At 39.8% G+C, this 12,879-nt stretch overlaps 2 protein-coding genes across 4 annotated transcripts; one reads left to right on the top strand and one right to left on the bottom strand.

The window, feature by feature from the left end:
• Nucleotides 1–145: 145 nt before the first annotated feature.
• On the bottom strand, nt 146–2,926 carry LOC111573337 (uncharacterized). 3 transcript variants are annotated; one of them, XM_023277445.3, is made up of 5 exons: nt 2,745–2,926; nt 2,506–2,561; nt 2,301–2,396; nt 1,857–1,937; nt 146–1,763 (listed from the first exon to the last, which is right to left on the bottom strand). In XM_023277445.3, the coding sequence occupies exons 1-5, from the start codon at nt 2,779–2,781 to the stop codon at nt 1,176–1,178; spliced, it is 858 nt and encodes a 285-aa protein (XP_023133213.1). In that variant the 5' UTR covers nt 2,782–2,926; the 3' UTR covers nt 146–1,175. The 3 variants fall into 3 exon arrangements, with proteins under 3 accessions (XP_023133213.1, XP_023133214.1, XP_023133216.1); XM_023277446.3 differs by having other exon boundaries at nt 2,301–2,375; nt 2,745–2,925; XM_023277448.3 differs by having other exon boundaries at nt 2,301–2,372; nt 2,745–2,924.
• A 1,837-nt stretch (nt 2,927–4,763) lies between these two features.
• wdr20a (WD repeat domain 20a) lies at nt 4,764–12,474 on the top strand. Its single transcript, XM_023277428.3, has 4 exons — nt 4,764–5,041; nt 7,394–7,576; nt 8,236–9,579; nt 11,362–12,474. Exons 1-4 carry the CDS (start codon nt 4,778–4,780, stop codon nt 11,413–11,415), a joined length of 1,845 nt encoding a protein of 614 aa, XP_023133196.1. The 5' UTR covers nt 4,764–4,777; the 3' UTR covers nt 11,416–12,474.
• The last annotated feature ends 405 nt before the right edge of the window (nt 12,475–12,879 follow it).

Genomic DNA, 12,879 nt, shown 5'->3' with positions numbered 1-12,879 from the left:
TTTTCTTGTTTCTGTTGAGACGCTGGTGCTTTCTATACTGTTAGACATACTTTCAAGTCAGGTGAACATTTACTGAAAAAAAACAGATGACAAATGTTCTTTTTTTTTTAATGATAAATTGTGTTGACATGATCAAACAAGGCAACCCTGTCGGTTGAAATGACTCAATATATTCTGACAAATTACCTTCTTGTCACTTTACAGCCTGTTTTGTGAGAAGATTGCCACTGTTAATTTCTATAAATGAGGATTCCCAAATTGAACAATATCACCAACAATGTACCCAAAAACATTAATGTGAATTTACAGAGAGTAAAATTAGCACAGGCCAGAAAATCAAAGTTCACATGTAAGTAGCCCTTAACCTCATCTTCAGTTGCAGCTATTAGTCACTGACCTCATAACAGTCATACATTTTATAAGCCTACTATTCAAAACTTGATGCAAATATAAGTGAAGGCTTCACTGAACTAAGGCAAAGACATTTAAAAATGCTGTACCTTAAAGTGTAATTCTACCACCTGTTGATTGGAGGGAAGAACACGTTTTTGCTGGAATAAAAACAATTTTGTAGAAGTAATGTAAACTTTGCAAGCTTATAAGAATATGACAAATACAAAAAGGTTTCAGACAAATTTGAGTTTTGGGTCCTTGTCCATTTAAGTCGGTGCAAATACTGAACGTAAACATTTAAAATATATGGAATTCAACATTATTCCTGATGAGGGGGTGCATTTTCAGGTTAACCCATTTGAAACAAATACACTACAAGACCTTACAGTCCATCTATCGGCTGTGGAAATTCTACATTAGTAGTTGACCTATTACAATCTGCCAGTGCAGATTTATGCATCCCTTAATTTTTGCATTTGTCCATTTGGATCAGTGTATATAAGATAAAATTCAAACAACTCAACATTTTAACAAAAATTTCATGTGGAACCTGTGACAAAAAAAAAAAGAAATCAGGTGATGCTCAAATTTAAATACCCACCACAGCAGCATAAATATATTTAGCTGATTTTGAAACAAAAAGCAGCTATCATACTTTAGAATACATATTTAGTGTACATGAGTGAACAATGTGCGTTTTCAAATAACTATTTACAATTTTTTAGTCCAGTTTAAATCTTTAAAAGACATTTAATGTGACTTCAATATATGGTTAGATGACTCTAAAGTGCCTCAGATGCAGAGGTCTTTCCCTCCTCCATGCCGACAAGACATTGCCTCTTTCTTTGGTAAAACTCCACTTCTTCTGCTCCAGGCAGAGCCAGCTTTCTCTTGGAAAGAAAGCTGGGGAATCTGTCAGAGGAGCTGGTTAGTACCTGAGAGGGGCTTTCATTCACTGGGGTGTGAGAAGAGGATGATCTTGTTGCATGTAAGCCTGAATCATCAAGTTGTAACTCTACATTCATGGTTTGTGCTGTTGAATCAATAATCCTTTCCTCTGTGAGATTTCTACAACCATCCAGATCACCGTGGGAGGGCAGAGTGTCAGGCCCACAGGCCAACAGCTCAGAGTCACTTTTGCTTTTCATCTGGACATCCATAAGACGTTGCTTCTCTGTTGCAGAGTCTCTCATCCCATTTTTCACCGCATCCCTGAAGGCAATAGAAGCAGGGTGATGAAGGATAAATCGCCTGCTCCGGCTCAAGAGGCGACATCCTTTTCCCTGCTGCCTTGTTTGCCTGCTGGAGACGCCCACATCGATGTGTGACTCATCAGAATCCTCAGAGCTCCCATCGTACGGGTCCAAAGACTACAAGCACACGCATTTTCACTCATGAGCACATGGAACGGCAAGATCCTTTAGCAGCACACGTGGACTGAGGAGAGAAAGGAGAATGCTTACCTCAGAATAAGAGCCGGGTTTCTGTGTCAACTGCACTGACTGTTGCGAAGTCTCACTCTCTGGTGCACTGCTCACACACCCCTACTCACGAGAAACAGGAATTCAGTTTTTGCACAACAACATAGTAGTTATTTTTACTTAGAAACTTCAGTGCAAGCTTTCTAAATTTAATGATCTTAGTTCAACATCTCTGTATGAAGCCGTGTACTAGAATTTCACAGTCAAAAGGGATGAAACCAAAGTGATAATGGGCATACAGGATAAGGTTCTAGGAAAGAAATTTGATCTTATCTTTTGTTTTGTGCATTTTTTTTCCAAGAAACATGTTATAATTCTACAGAATAAGCCATTCTAAAAAGTAGCTATGCTGTATAAATGTACATTCTACATGTCCATTGTGCCTGTGTGTGTACGTAGTGTTCAGATCATGAAATAAAGCAGTACCATAGTGCTGGTGTCTGACCACCTTGCGCTGATTTCTGAGTCAGAATCTGTGCTGGATGTCACTCTGCACATCTCCTTACACAAAATAGAGGCACTCTAGTTCACATGAACATTTCACAGCAGGAGAAACAATAAGTAATTTATAATTCAAATCAGAGAGCCTGCAGATAGGCTTGTGAAATGAGCAGTGGGTACCTAAACCTACCATGTACTTCTGAGTGAGCTGGTCCATGCAGTTGGGTTCCTGTCTATCACTCTGGTCTGAATGCAGAGAAAAATATATAGTTCAACAATGTACACTGGAATGATTCAATTGTTACACAACTAAATCACAAATTAAAGTCCTGCAGTACGAATAGGCCTTGTCTAAGGTCATAAACAATGCATCAATCTTCCAGCATGTTACAAAACCAAAGATTTTGATCGGAAAATACTGACACAGACCTTGAAGTGAACGTTGTCGTCTTGTCCTATGTGCCATTATGTTTAACTTTTCTAAAATAGGTAAAATACTGAAAAGATGCTGTGACAATGCAGGCAGGAAATGTTTGGATTAATTAACCACCAGGTGGCTTTGATATGAAACAGCCAAGTGTGGCCACAGGTGAGCAGCATGCACACCAGCAGCTGTCATGAGTTTAAAACGCCACTGAGTCTGCTCATTTCAAGAATTTGACAGACTTATTCTGTTGTGTATGAGTGACTAAATGTGGGTTTTTTTTTGTAGTTTTTAAACTCATACCGACCACTTTGTAAGCCTGTTTTTTTTCAGAAAAAAAGTATTTTTTAATGACCCTACATATGAGTCATGTTAACAGTATAAAAAAGAAAAAAGTGAATACATGTACATTCATATACATTAAACCACAAACTTATTTTGCACTATTAAAACGTTACACAGCTCAAACCCATTTCTTTAGTTTTTTTCTTCCCACCAGCAAAATGATTTTAATGCTAAGAAGAGCAAAGCCACTATTACGCAAGAAATGTATAAAAAGAAATTAAAACAGACAATTTCTAGTTACTCAGGAGGGGAATTATATTTATCATTTGTATTTTGTAAACTGCTTTTTTAAGAGTTTTGAAATTGTTTGTTTCATATGGCCAAGCAGCTATAGACTGTATTGTCTATTTAAGCAGCAGATGACTTGATAACCCAGCAAACAGTTCAACAACGCAGTTCCTGCTTTAATACAGTGTTTGCATAATAATAATAATAATAATAATAATAATAATAATAATAATAATAATAATAATAATAATAATAATAATAATAATAAAAAACGGCTTTTTTTTTTTGGTTTAAAAAATCTGCAAAATCTGACCGGAAGGTTCCTGGCGGACACCCTCTCTATTTTTAAGACCAGGCTTAAAACCTTCCTTTTCGACAAAGCTTATAGTTAGGGCTGACTGGGGGACCCTGACGGGGTGAGCTGGTGTTTTCATTTGCACAACTGACTTCCCCTCTTGACGTCCCTTTAGTTTGCCCCTAGTTATGCTGCTATAGGCCTATAGGCTGCTGGGGGACCTCTCTTGATGCACTGAGCCCTTCTCTAACTACCTATGTATTTACTATATATAACATTATTGCATTACATTCACTCTGTTTCTTTCTGTGTCCTTTCTCCGAGTGTCCCTGGTCCCAGAGCTGGATGCTGGATGCTTCAGATGTGTGGCTGTGTTTTATGGTCCTTGTGTCCCACCCCCCACCTCTCTATCTCTACCCCTCTATCTGTATCCCTCTATCTCTACCTCTCTACCTCTACCCCTCTACTTCTATCCCTCTATCTCTACCTTTCTACCTCTTCTGTCCCTCTCAACCCGCCCGGCCAGCAGGCAGATGGGTCCCCCCACATTAGAGCCGGGTTCTGCTCGAGGTTTTTTTCCCTGTTAAAAGGGTGTTTTCCTTGCCACTGTCGCCTTTTGGCTTGCTCTGGGGGTCAGGCATATGGGTTCTGTAAAGCGTCTCGAGACAATTTGACTGTAATTGGCGCTATATAAATAAAATTGAATTGAATTGAATTGTTTGCTGACTTTACGACAAACTTTACAACAACAGCAAACAGCAATAATTAATTAATTAACAATTTAAAAAAGGGCTTATTTTTTGTGAAAAAAAAATCGGCAAAAATTAACAACAACAAATAATAATAATAGCAACAACGATGATAATAATAATTCCATTTTTTTAAATCTACCGGAAGGTTTCTGTTTACTTGGTAATGCTGTTTGCACATTTACATAACCAATAACTTACCACCAAAGTAAAATGAATTCTATACTTCTATTAGAAACCGTTATTTATACAATTTTGTTTAAAGTTAAGGGTTTATTTAAAGTGACAAAGCTGTCACAACGTTGAAGTATCACCGGTAGCATCCCTGCACCAGTTCCCCGGTGAACCGTTGGGGGGAACGGGAGAGTCGGAATGCCCGCTCCCATCCGTGCGTAAGATCCGGCCTGAGGGAAAGGGATGAATGTTAATTTCAAAGATGGCGGCGGAGGGAGGAGGGAAGGAGATGAACGAAATTAAAACTCAGTTCACCACTCGGGAAGGTGTCTACAAACTCCTCACTCACTCCGAATACAGCCGTCCCAACAGGGTGCCTTTCAACTCGCAAGGCTCCAACCCCGTCAAGGTCTCCTTCGTGAACGTCAACGACCAGTCGGGCAACGGCGACAGGATCTGTTTCAATGTGGGCCGTGAGCTCTACTTCTACATCTACAAAGGCGTTAGAAAGGTAGCGTGCTAACGCGGCTAATGTCAACGGAAATTGGAGACACTGCAAGTCAACACGCATCGCTGCTGTCTCGGCTGTTGCCGAAGTTTAGGCTTGTGTTTACCATGTTTAATAACTCTGACAGGTGCTTGACTTTGAAATTAGCTGGCAGCTAGCTTGTTAGCTTGGAGCTATGATGAAGCTAGCCCACTTAGCTAGCTAGCCAACGCAACTGGCTAGCGTTAGCAAGGCTACTTCGAGGCCAGGGGCTAAACTCCGTCCCCAGCCCTTCGCTCTGTTTTATTTTAACTGTATGATAGGTTTCTTGAGGTTACATAAATATCGTTGGTGTAGAGTTGGACGCTTCTTATGGTTGAAGTTGTCAGTGTTGGAGTTGCCTCTGTAACGGGTATAGTTTTTGTTGAAAGTGTTTCTGTCGATAGTGACAGCTTTTTACAGACACATAACACCTGTCGACGTCCCTTTGACTGACAGGTATCGGCAAATCACAATGATGCAGACTCAGAGTATAGACAAATGTTTGGCAGCAAACTACCTGCTGCCGTCATCTTTTTAATGTAATAGCACTCTGCTCTTTGCTTGGGGATGTGCCTGGACTAAACCTGTGTCCTGATCAAACTCAGCTGACTTAGCATATTTCGATTTTGTAATTTCTAGGGATACGTGCCTGTGAAAGGCTGTGACACTACACAGTATATTTGTAGGTTCTCCATATAATACCAGTCACTAAGAAGTAATCTAAGTCTTCGACTCCTCGTGATGGTTGATCAGATGAATATATGAGTTTCATAGTTATGCAGAAGGTGGAGAACTCGTGGGAATCACATAATTCTAGCTATCTAGCCTTGTCAAGATATTCAGCCTTATGCTGTTCAGATGCCATTCAGTATCATGGTGTAATTTCTCCACATGCCACATTTAATTCAACCGTAAAGCAGATGTGTGTGTGTGTGTGTGTGTGTGTGTGTGTGTGTGTGTGTGTGTGTATATATATATATTGGCTCTATCACAGTAGCTTTAGCATCATGGATCAGCTGACTGTTAAACTGGTGCAATGTGCCACAGCCTTTATTGGAGTCATAGAGAAACATGTGAGTGCCATGCATGCTATCATTCAAGTGTAAAATAGCTGAAGACTGGCTAAAGACTACCAGTAACTAGAGTTTAAATGTGTATGTAGTATGAGGGCAAAACTGTGCAGTTACCCCAGTGTTGTCACTCTATGCAAGTTAAACTTTTCATGAAATGTAAAATGTAGCCTATCAGGTGAATATCATAAAGAGAAGCAGGAAATTACTGCGATTTTATTGTTCTGATATATTATTGTCTATACGTGGCTACGCCTATTTGGAAAAAATGGGAAACAAAGTTCACAGTTAAATTTAGCAGGTTATGTTATTGTTTGTGTGAATCTAAAACCTCGTTACCTGTTCACAGAGGCTTGTTGTGTAAAGCTCTTTTTATGTAATGCCAAACCATCCAAACACTGTTTCGTACAATGATTACTGTTTTAGTTCATTGACACTCCAGTAATTCTAAAAAATGGCTAAATATCTCAGTCTTGCTCATGGATAGTATGATAAAATCTTTGACTTATTTCCATTATTGTGAGACATTACACATGTGCTTTTGTAAATTTGACTGGACACTTGACTTAAACTACATTTTTTAACCTAATTTGACACTTTGGCTCTTTGACAGAAAGGGCTAAATGTTACATCCAGCACTAATGTAGGAATTACTGAGTCATCATCTTAAAAGAATTTTCCATTCGGCCAGTAGTGTAAACTGTAAATCATTAACAAATGGAAGTGTTGTTATACTGGTTAACTAAAGTATATGCCCTATAGTTTGTTCGGAGCAGTATATTGCTATTTCCCTGATTCCTTAAACAGCAACTACACTATGACAGCTGGCAACTACCTGTCTATAGAGAAAGGACATACCTCTGTACTTGAGTTCTTCCTCATTTTTGCTCGGGGAATGTGAGCTGTTTGATGTGTTCCTAAATGTTGTACAGTATTATTTTACATTCAGTCACTTCTTGTACACTATAATTCCGAGCAGCTTGCTTTTAAAGGATGGGCTGAAGAGCAAATTCGGTGTCTCCTGTCTCATCAATGGAATTAACACTGTTCTTTCAAGTCCTCTGAACTCTGTTGCAGTGTGTTTGAGATGCAACACAGGAAAAAAGACATAACTGCACACTCAGCTCCTGTGTTTTTTGTCCTGACACTTTGACCAGCAGTAGCTTTCATCTTGCAGCAAAATGCATAAAGTCATTTCAGATATTTAAAGGTTACTGAACTTACTTCATCTGCATTCATGCTCTCTCTCTCTTTCTCACTCTAGGCTGCGGACTTGAGCAAGCCCATAGACAAGCGCATTTACAAGGGAACGCAGCCCACGTGTCATGACTTCAACCACCTCACAGCTACAGCAGAAAGTGTGTCCTTGCTGGTGGGTTTCTCAGCAGGACAGGTACAGCTCATTGACCCCATCAAGAAGGAGACAAGCAAGCTTTTCAATGAGGAGGTAGGTCTCTGAAGGACATAAAAACGCTGTGTACATTTTTTTACGTTTTTACTCTTCATTCTATCACTTTTTGTGGTATTGATTCACTTGTTGAGCCATGTTACCAGACAGACATTTCCATATTTTTTAAAGACCATTTTGGGTGAAAAGGTTTTTTTTTTTTTTTTTTTTTTTGTATCATACTTAATCCCACACAATTTATTAGGCTTATGCCCCACAGAGGAACCAGTAATTAATCTACAACTCACACCTGATGGTGTTGTGTTAAAATGATTACTCATATAAGGCACTGCTTCTGAATTTCTCTTAAACAATAACATAAAAAGAAAACAAAATCATTTTTTTATGTTTTGTTGTGGTAAACTCTTCTGCCATCTGATGTAAAAGATCTGAATGGCAAAAAAGAGCAATGTGTTCAAAGAATTTATCACAGGTTTTCTTTATTACCTTGTGCTTTTCCTGCCTACCACCTTGAACTGTGCTGGCCCCAAAAAGTTGTAATGACTTAAGACTTTTTGTATTAAAGTGTAAGACTTTCAGCTTGTTATAAATATTGATTATATTCCATGATACTGTGCTGAAATTTTTTTTCCTCTTCCTCTCCGCTCTCTCCTTCCCCATCTTCTTCTCAAATCTCATTCTTTCCTTTCTCCTCACAGAGATTAATAGACAAGTCCAGAGTAACATGTGTGAAATGGGTGCCAGGCTCTGAGAGCCTGTTTCTGGTCTCTCATGCCAGTGGGAATATGTACCTGTACAATGTGGAGCACACCTGCGGCACCACAGCACCACACTACCAGTTGCTCAAACAGGGAGAGAACTTCTCTGTACACACTTGCAAGAGTAAATCCACGCGGAACCCTTTACTAAAATGGACAGTGGGGGAGGGTGCTCTGAATGAGTTTGCCTTCTCTCCAGATGGGAAGTTCCTTGCCTGTGTAAGCCAAGATGGCTTCTTACGGGTGTTCAACTTTGATGCTGTTGAGCTTCACGGCACCATGAAGAGCTATTTTGGTGGCCTGTTGTGTGTGTGCTGGAGCCCTGATGGAAAGTACATAGTTGCAGGTGGAGAGGACGATCTAGTGACTGTGTGGTCGTTCTTGGACTGCAGAGTCATTGCCCGAGGTCACGGCCACAAGTCATGGGTGAGTGTGGTGGCATTTGACCATTACACCACCAGTGTGGAGGAGAGTGACCCAATGGAGTTTAGTGGCAGCGACGAGGACTTCCAGGATCAGATGATCCACTTCGGACGAGATCGCGCCAACAGTACACAGTCTCGACTTTCCAAGCGCAACTCCACGGACAGCCGGCCTGTTAGTGTCACATACCGGTTTGGCTCAGTGGGTCAGGACACCCAACTGTGCCTATGGGACCTCACTGAGGACATCCTTTTCCCCCATCTTCCGCTCTCGCGGACACGAACACATACTAACGTGATGAATGCTACCAGCCCTCCCGCGGGTGCTACAATAATCACTAACACCTCTAGTAACACTACTAACGGAAACAACAGTGGTGCCAATACTCCTGGCATTAACTCCCTTTCTACCACATTACCACGCTCCAACAGCCTACCCCATTCAGCCGGCACCACAACAACAACAGCAAACAACACCAACAAGGCCAGCAGCGGTGGTGGAATCGGCAGTGGTATTATGGACAGTGCCATTGCTACAGGTGTGAGCAAATTTGCCACACTGTCACTCCATGATCGGAAGGAGCGCCACCACGAGAAGGACCACAAACGCAACCACAGCATGGGTCACATCAGCAGTAAGAGCAGCGACAAGCTCAACCTGCTGACTAAAACCAAAACGGACCCTGCTAAGACTCTGGGCACCCTGCTGTGTCCACGCATGGAGGATGTGCCCCTCCTTGAGCCACTCATCTGTAAAAAAATAGCACACGAGAGACTGACTGTACTCATATTTTTAGAGGACTGTTTAGTGACTGCTTGTCAGGAGGGATTTATTTGCACATGGGCGAGGCCAGGCAAAGTGGTAAGTTCTTTTTAATGTAGGAAATGTGGGGAAAATTGACGCCATGATGTTATGTCTGTCAGTCTTAAGCAACCAGGAAATGACATTCTGAAGGCATACAAAAAACTGTGGACATTTGGAATAGCATTTTTAGCTTTTATAATCAAATTGTCATTCTGCAGGCAGGCAAGTAACATATCAGACTTTGTTTTATGTATATCTGCTTTCCAGTAAAAGACTATTATGCCTAAGTTTTAGATATAACCTATGCTATGAACATCTAGTTCCTGGTTATAAAATCTATTCTGAGAGTAGAATTTTCTGTATAGACCCGTGAGATGAAGAAAAACATTTTCCATATGAAGTATGTTCATTGGTTCACCATAATCATCCCACAAAGCGTAGCAGCATAGCCAAGTCACTCTCACTTTTAGGGGCTGGGTTCTGGTAGCTGGTGTCAGTTTGGATCCAGTTCTGGTCAGCAAAATACCGGTATTCATTAAGCTCTGCAGCTAAACAAATCTCTCATTTGACTATCTCTCTCCTGTTTTTTTTTCTCCCTTTGGCAAAGTCTAACGGTCAAACCAAGCAGGTGAAGTTAGCAGCTTCTCATTTATAGCCACTGTTTCTTTCTCCGGTTACAGTGACCAGCATCTCCAATGGTAGATTATATCAGCTGTATCAAGTTATTGTTAATGCTGTAACAGCTCCATTGAAACCTTGTTGGTCCATGTGCTCTCTCCAAGCCGTTGACTGAACTCTGCCAAAGACTGTTTGAGCGAAAAGACATCATCACATACCTCTGCAACCACCACTGATCTGTGTTTGTGCTGTTCAACAGAGTGGACGCTCTTCTTTATCAAATCAACACTTGAAACTCATTATCTGGTGTTATCTTGTTGCAGCTGTTAAGTGCGTCAAACAATCCATATTAAACATTTCTGATCTTGTTTTCAGGTTGGAGGTTACAAGTTATGAACAAGCTATTTTAATTAAGTGCTAGCTATCACGGAAAACTGTAGTATTTCAGGATCCTTGTCCAACGACAGCTGGTCACAGATCGAAACTGAATTCATAACTTCAGTTATTTGCGAATGATCAAAGCTGAACTTAATCAGAATTAATAATTGAAAGGATTTGGATTTGATAAAATGCTATTGATTCACATTTCAGCTTTTATAAATTAGCTCTGCATTTGCCCAAAGAATCTTTGCAGTTCTTCACATGCTTACAGCTTAATATGTGTGTACACTCTTATACACTTCTTTTGTTTGTGGTTTGAGAGATTTTTGCAAAAGTGAGGCACATGATAGTCTGAATCTGGAATATCACTAGAAGTCTGACTTGTAGTTACTGCAGTGAGCTAGTTATTTTTAACAAGTCCGACATTCACAGTTGAAAACTCCCTTGTATTTTCATCCTAATTGGATACTTAACTTGATGCTGGAGGAAAAAGTTGTACACGTGATGATTCATTTAAACCAATCAATAGAAAAGATAGTTTGTCCTTAAATGCCCTTGAAGGTTGAATCCAGGGGTAAAAAATGTCTTCTGAAGAAACAAGTCAATGGGCCAATCGTGGGTTCAAAAAGTGCCTTGATCAAGAAAACCTCTCAAAGACACTGTTAGTCTCACACTGTACACTACGCATCTACTTTGACTGCTGTGCACAGGCTTTTGATTTAATGCTGGGGACCGGGATAAGGAAAGATGAGAGCTATTTTGAATGAGCTATTTGTTGTTTGATTTTGCTATAGTATGTGGACTTTCCCAATGCAAATCTCCTTGTTTTCCTTTTTCCAGGGTTTATTGTCATCCCAAAACCAAGCCAGCTCTCCCAGTGGAACAGTAGTATAGCCACAATATTTCTGCTGCTAAAGAACCCTGCAACCCAGAGTCTGATGCTGCTCTTCACCCTGCAAGCATTGCAAGTTTTCCTTTTCTTTTATACCCCTCCCTCTCCCAGTTTTGTTAATGGCTTTTCTGTTGTTTTTGTTTATCACTCACTTGACCTAGAGGAGGAATGGAACAGGAAAAGGTGCGGTGCAATTGTGGACTATTGCGCTCAAGTACAATTGTTCTCTGGAGTTTTAACATATTTTAGAATTTTTTAAAAATCTTTTTTGTTTCCATGTCCGATCTCATCAGACTGTTGTCCTCTATGAAATTAAGGCTTCGCTTTGTTAGATGCAAACCAGGCAATTATGGCTTGAGATTAAAGGGATAGTTCATTTAATTTTCATAATCTCTTTACCCCTTTTTTAAGATTTTGTTATGTAACCCAGTGTAGGCTCAGGGTTACTTACTAAAGTATGAAGTTTGAAAGAGCTATCCTTTTATGACCAAGTGCGTGAGCATCTGAAAATTTTGCATCCATCCACATTCACCCACCACTTCTGTCTTTTCTTAAGTAGATTCTCCCCATTGGCGACTTTGCACTGATTTTGTTAGCTATGTTGTTGTTTGTTTTTATAACTACTCTAATGGAACAAAAAAAGAGGGTTGAGGACTGCCTTGTTGCACTCGGCTTTAACATCCTCAGTCTTGAAATCTGAATCTATAAAGCTGGATGCTGCAATCATAGTCTCTTTAAAGAAAAAAAAAGGTTTGCACTTAAATTAGTTTATTAGAAGAAAATGGCTTTACATTTTTGGGTGTGTTCAGAACTCACAGATGGCTAATACAATAGGAGAAGAAAATGATAAAAACTATTAAAACCTTTATCTATTGAGCATTTATTTTAATATTATTTCAGATTTGAATCTGCTCTGTATCATAGTGTGTATATTGTAATTAATTGATTTGATGGGGGCCTAAGCAAACTACCATTACTCCAGTGGAAGTTTTGTCATTGATAGTTATATTTCTAAAGCCTAAAGTATACATATTAATAATATTAAAATAATCTTGAATACACTGTTTTCTGTTCTTTTTTTGTGCACTCACATGTAATGTACTTGCATCTCAAAATTCAAATGTCACAATCATGAAAATGCTGTAGCCTTACGGAACGGACTCTCAAGTTTGGAAGTCCACGATGCTCAGAAAGTCTGGCAAATGGTTGAACCTCAAAAGACTCTCCTCAACTTGATACCAGCTGTCTTCTTTTCAGGTGAATACCCTCCAATTTTCTCCTGAAAAGAACTTTAACAAAGAAACATGAAGGACTGCAGATAAGAAACTTGAGATTCAACCAAGAAGTCTTTCCCATTTGAGACTAATGCATTTTTAATGGAGTTTTACTGATCACTTGCTGGAGTTCAGTGACCCCTGCAAGAGACAGACTGGTGAAGCCGATCTATTTTTAAGTCCTTTTACAAA

Source organism: Amphiprion ocellaris, chromosome 20, assembly GCF_022539595.1.
Source record: "Amphiprion ocellaris isolate individual 3 ecotype Okinawa chromosome 20, ASM2253959v1, whole genome shotgun sequence".
Taxonomy (NCBI): domain Eukaryota; kingdom Metazoa; phylum Chordata; class Actinopteri; family Pomacentridae; genus Amphiprion; species Amphiprion ocellaris.
This window is presented reverse-complemented; position numbering and strand designations above follow the sequence as displayed.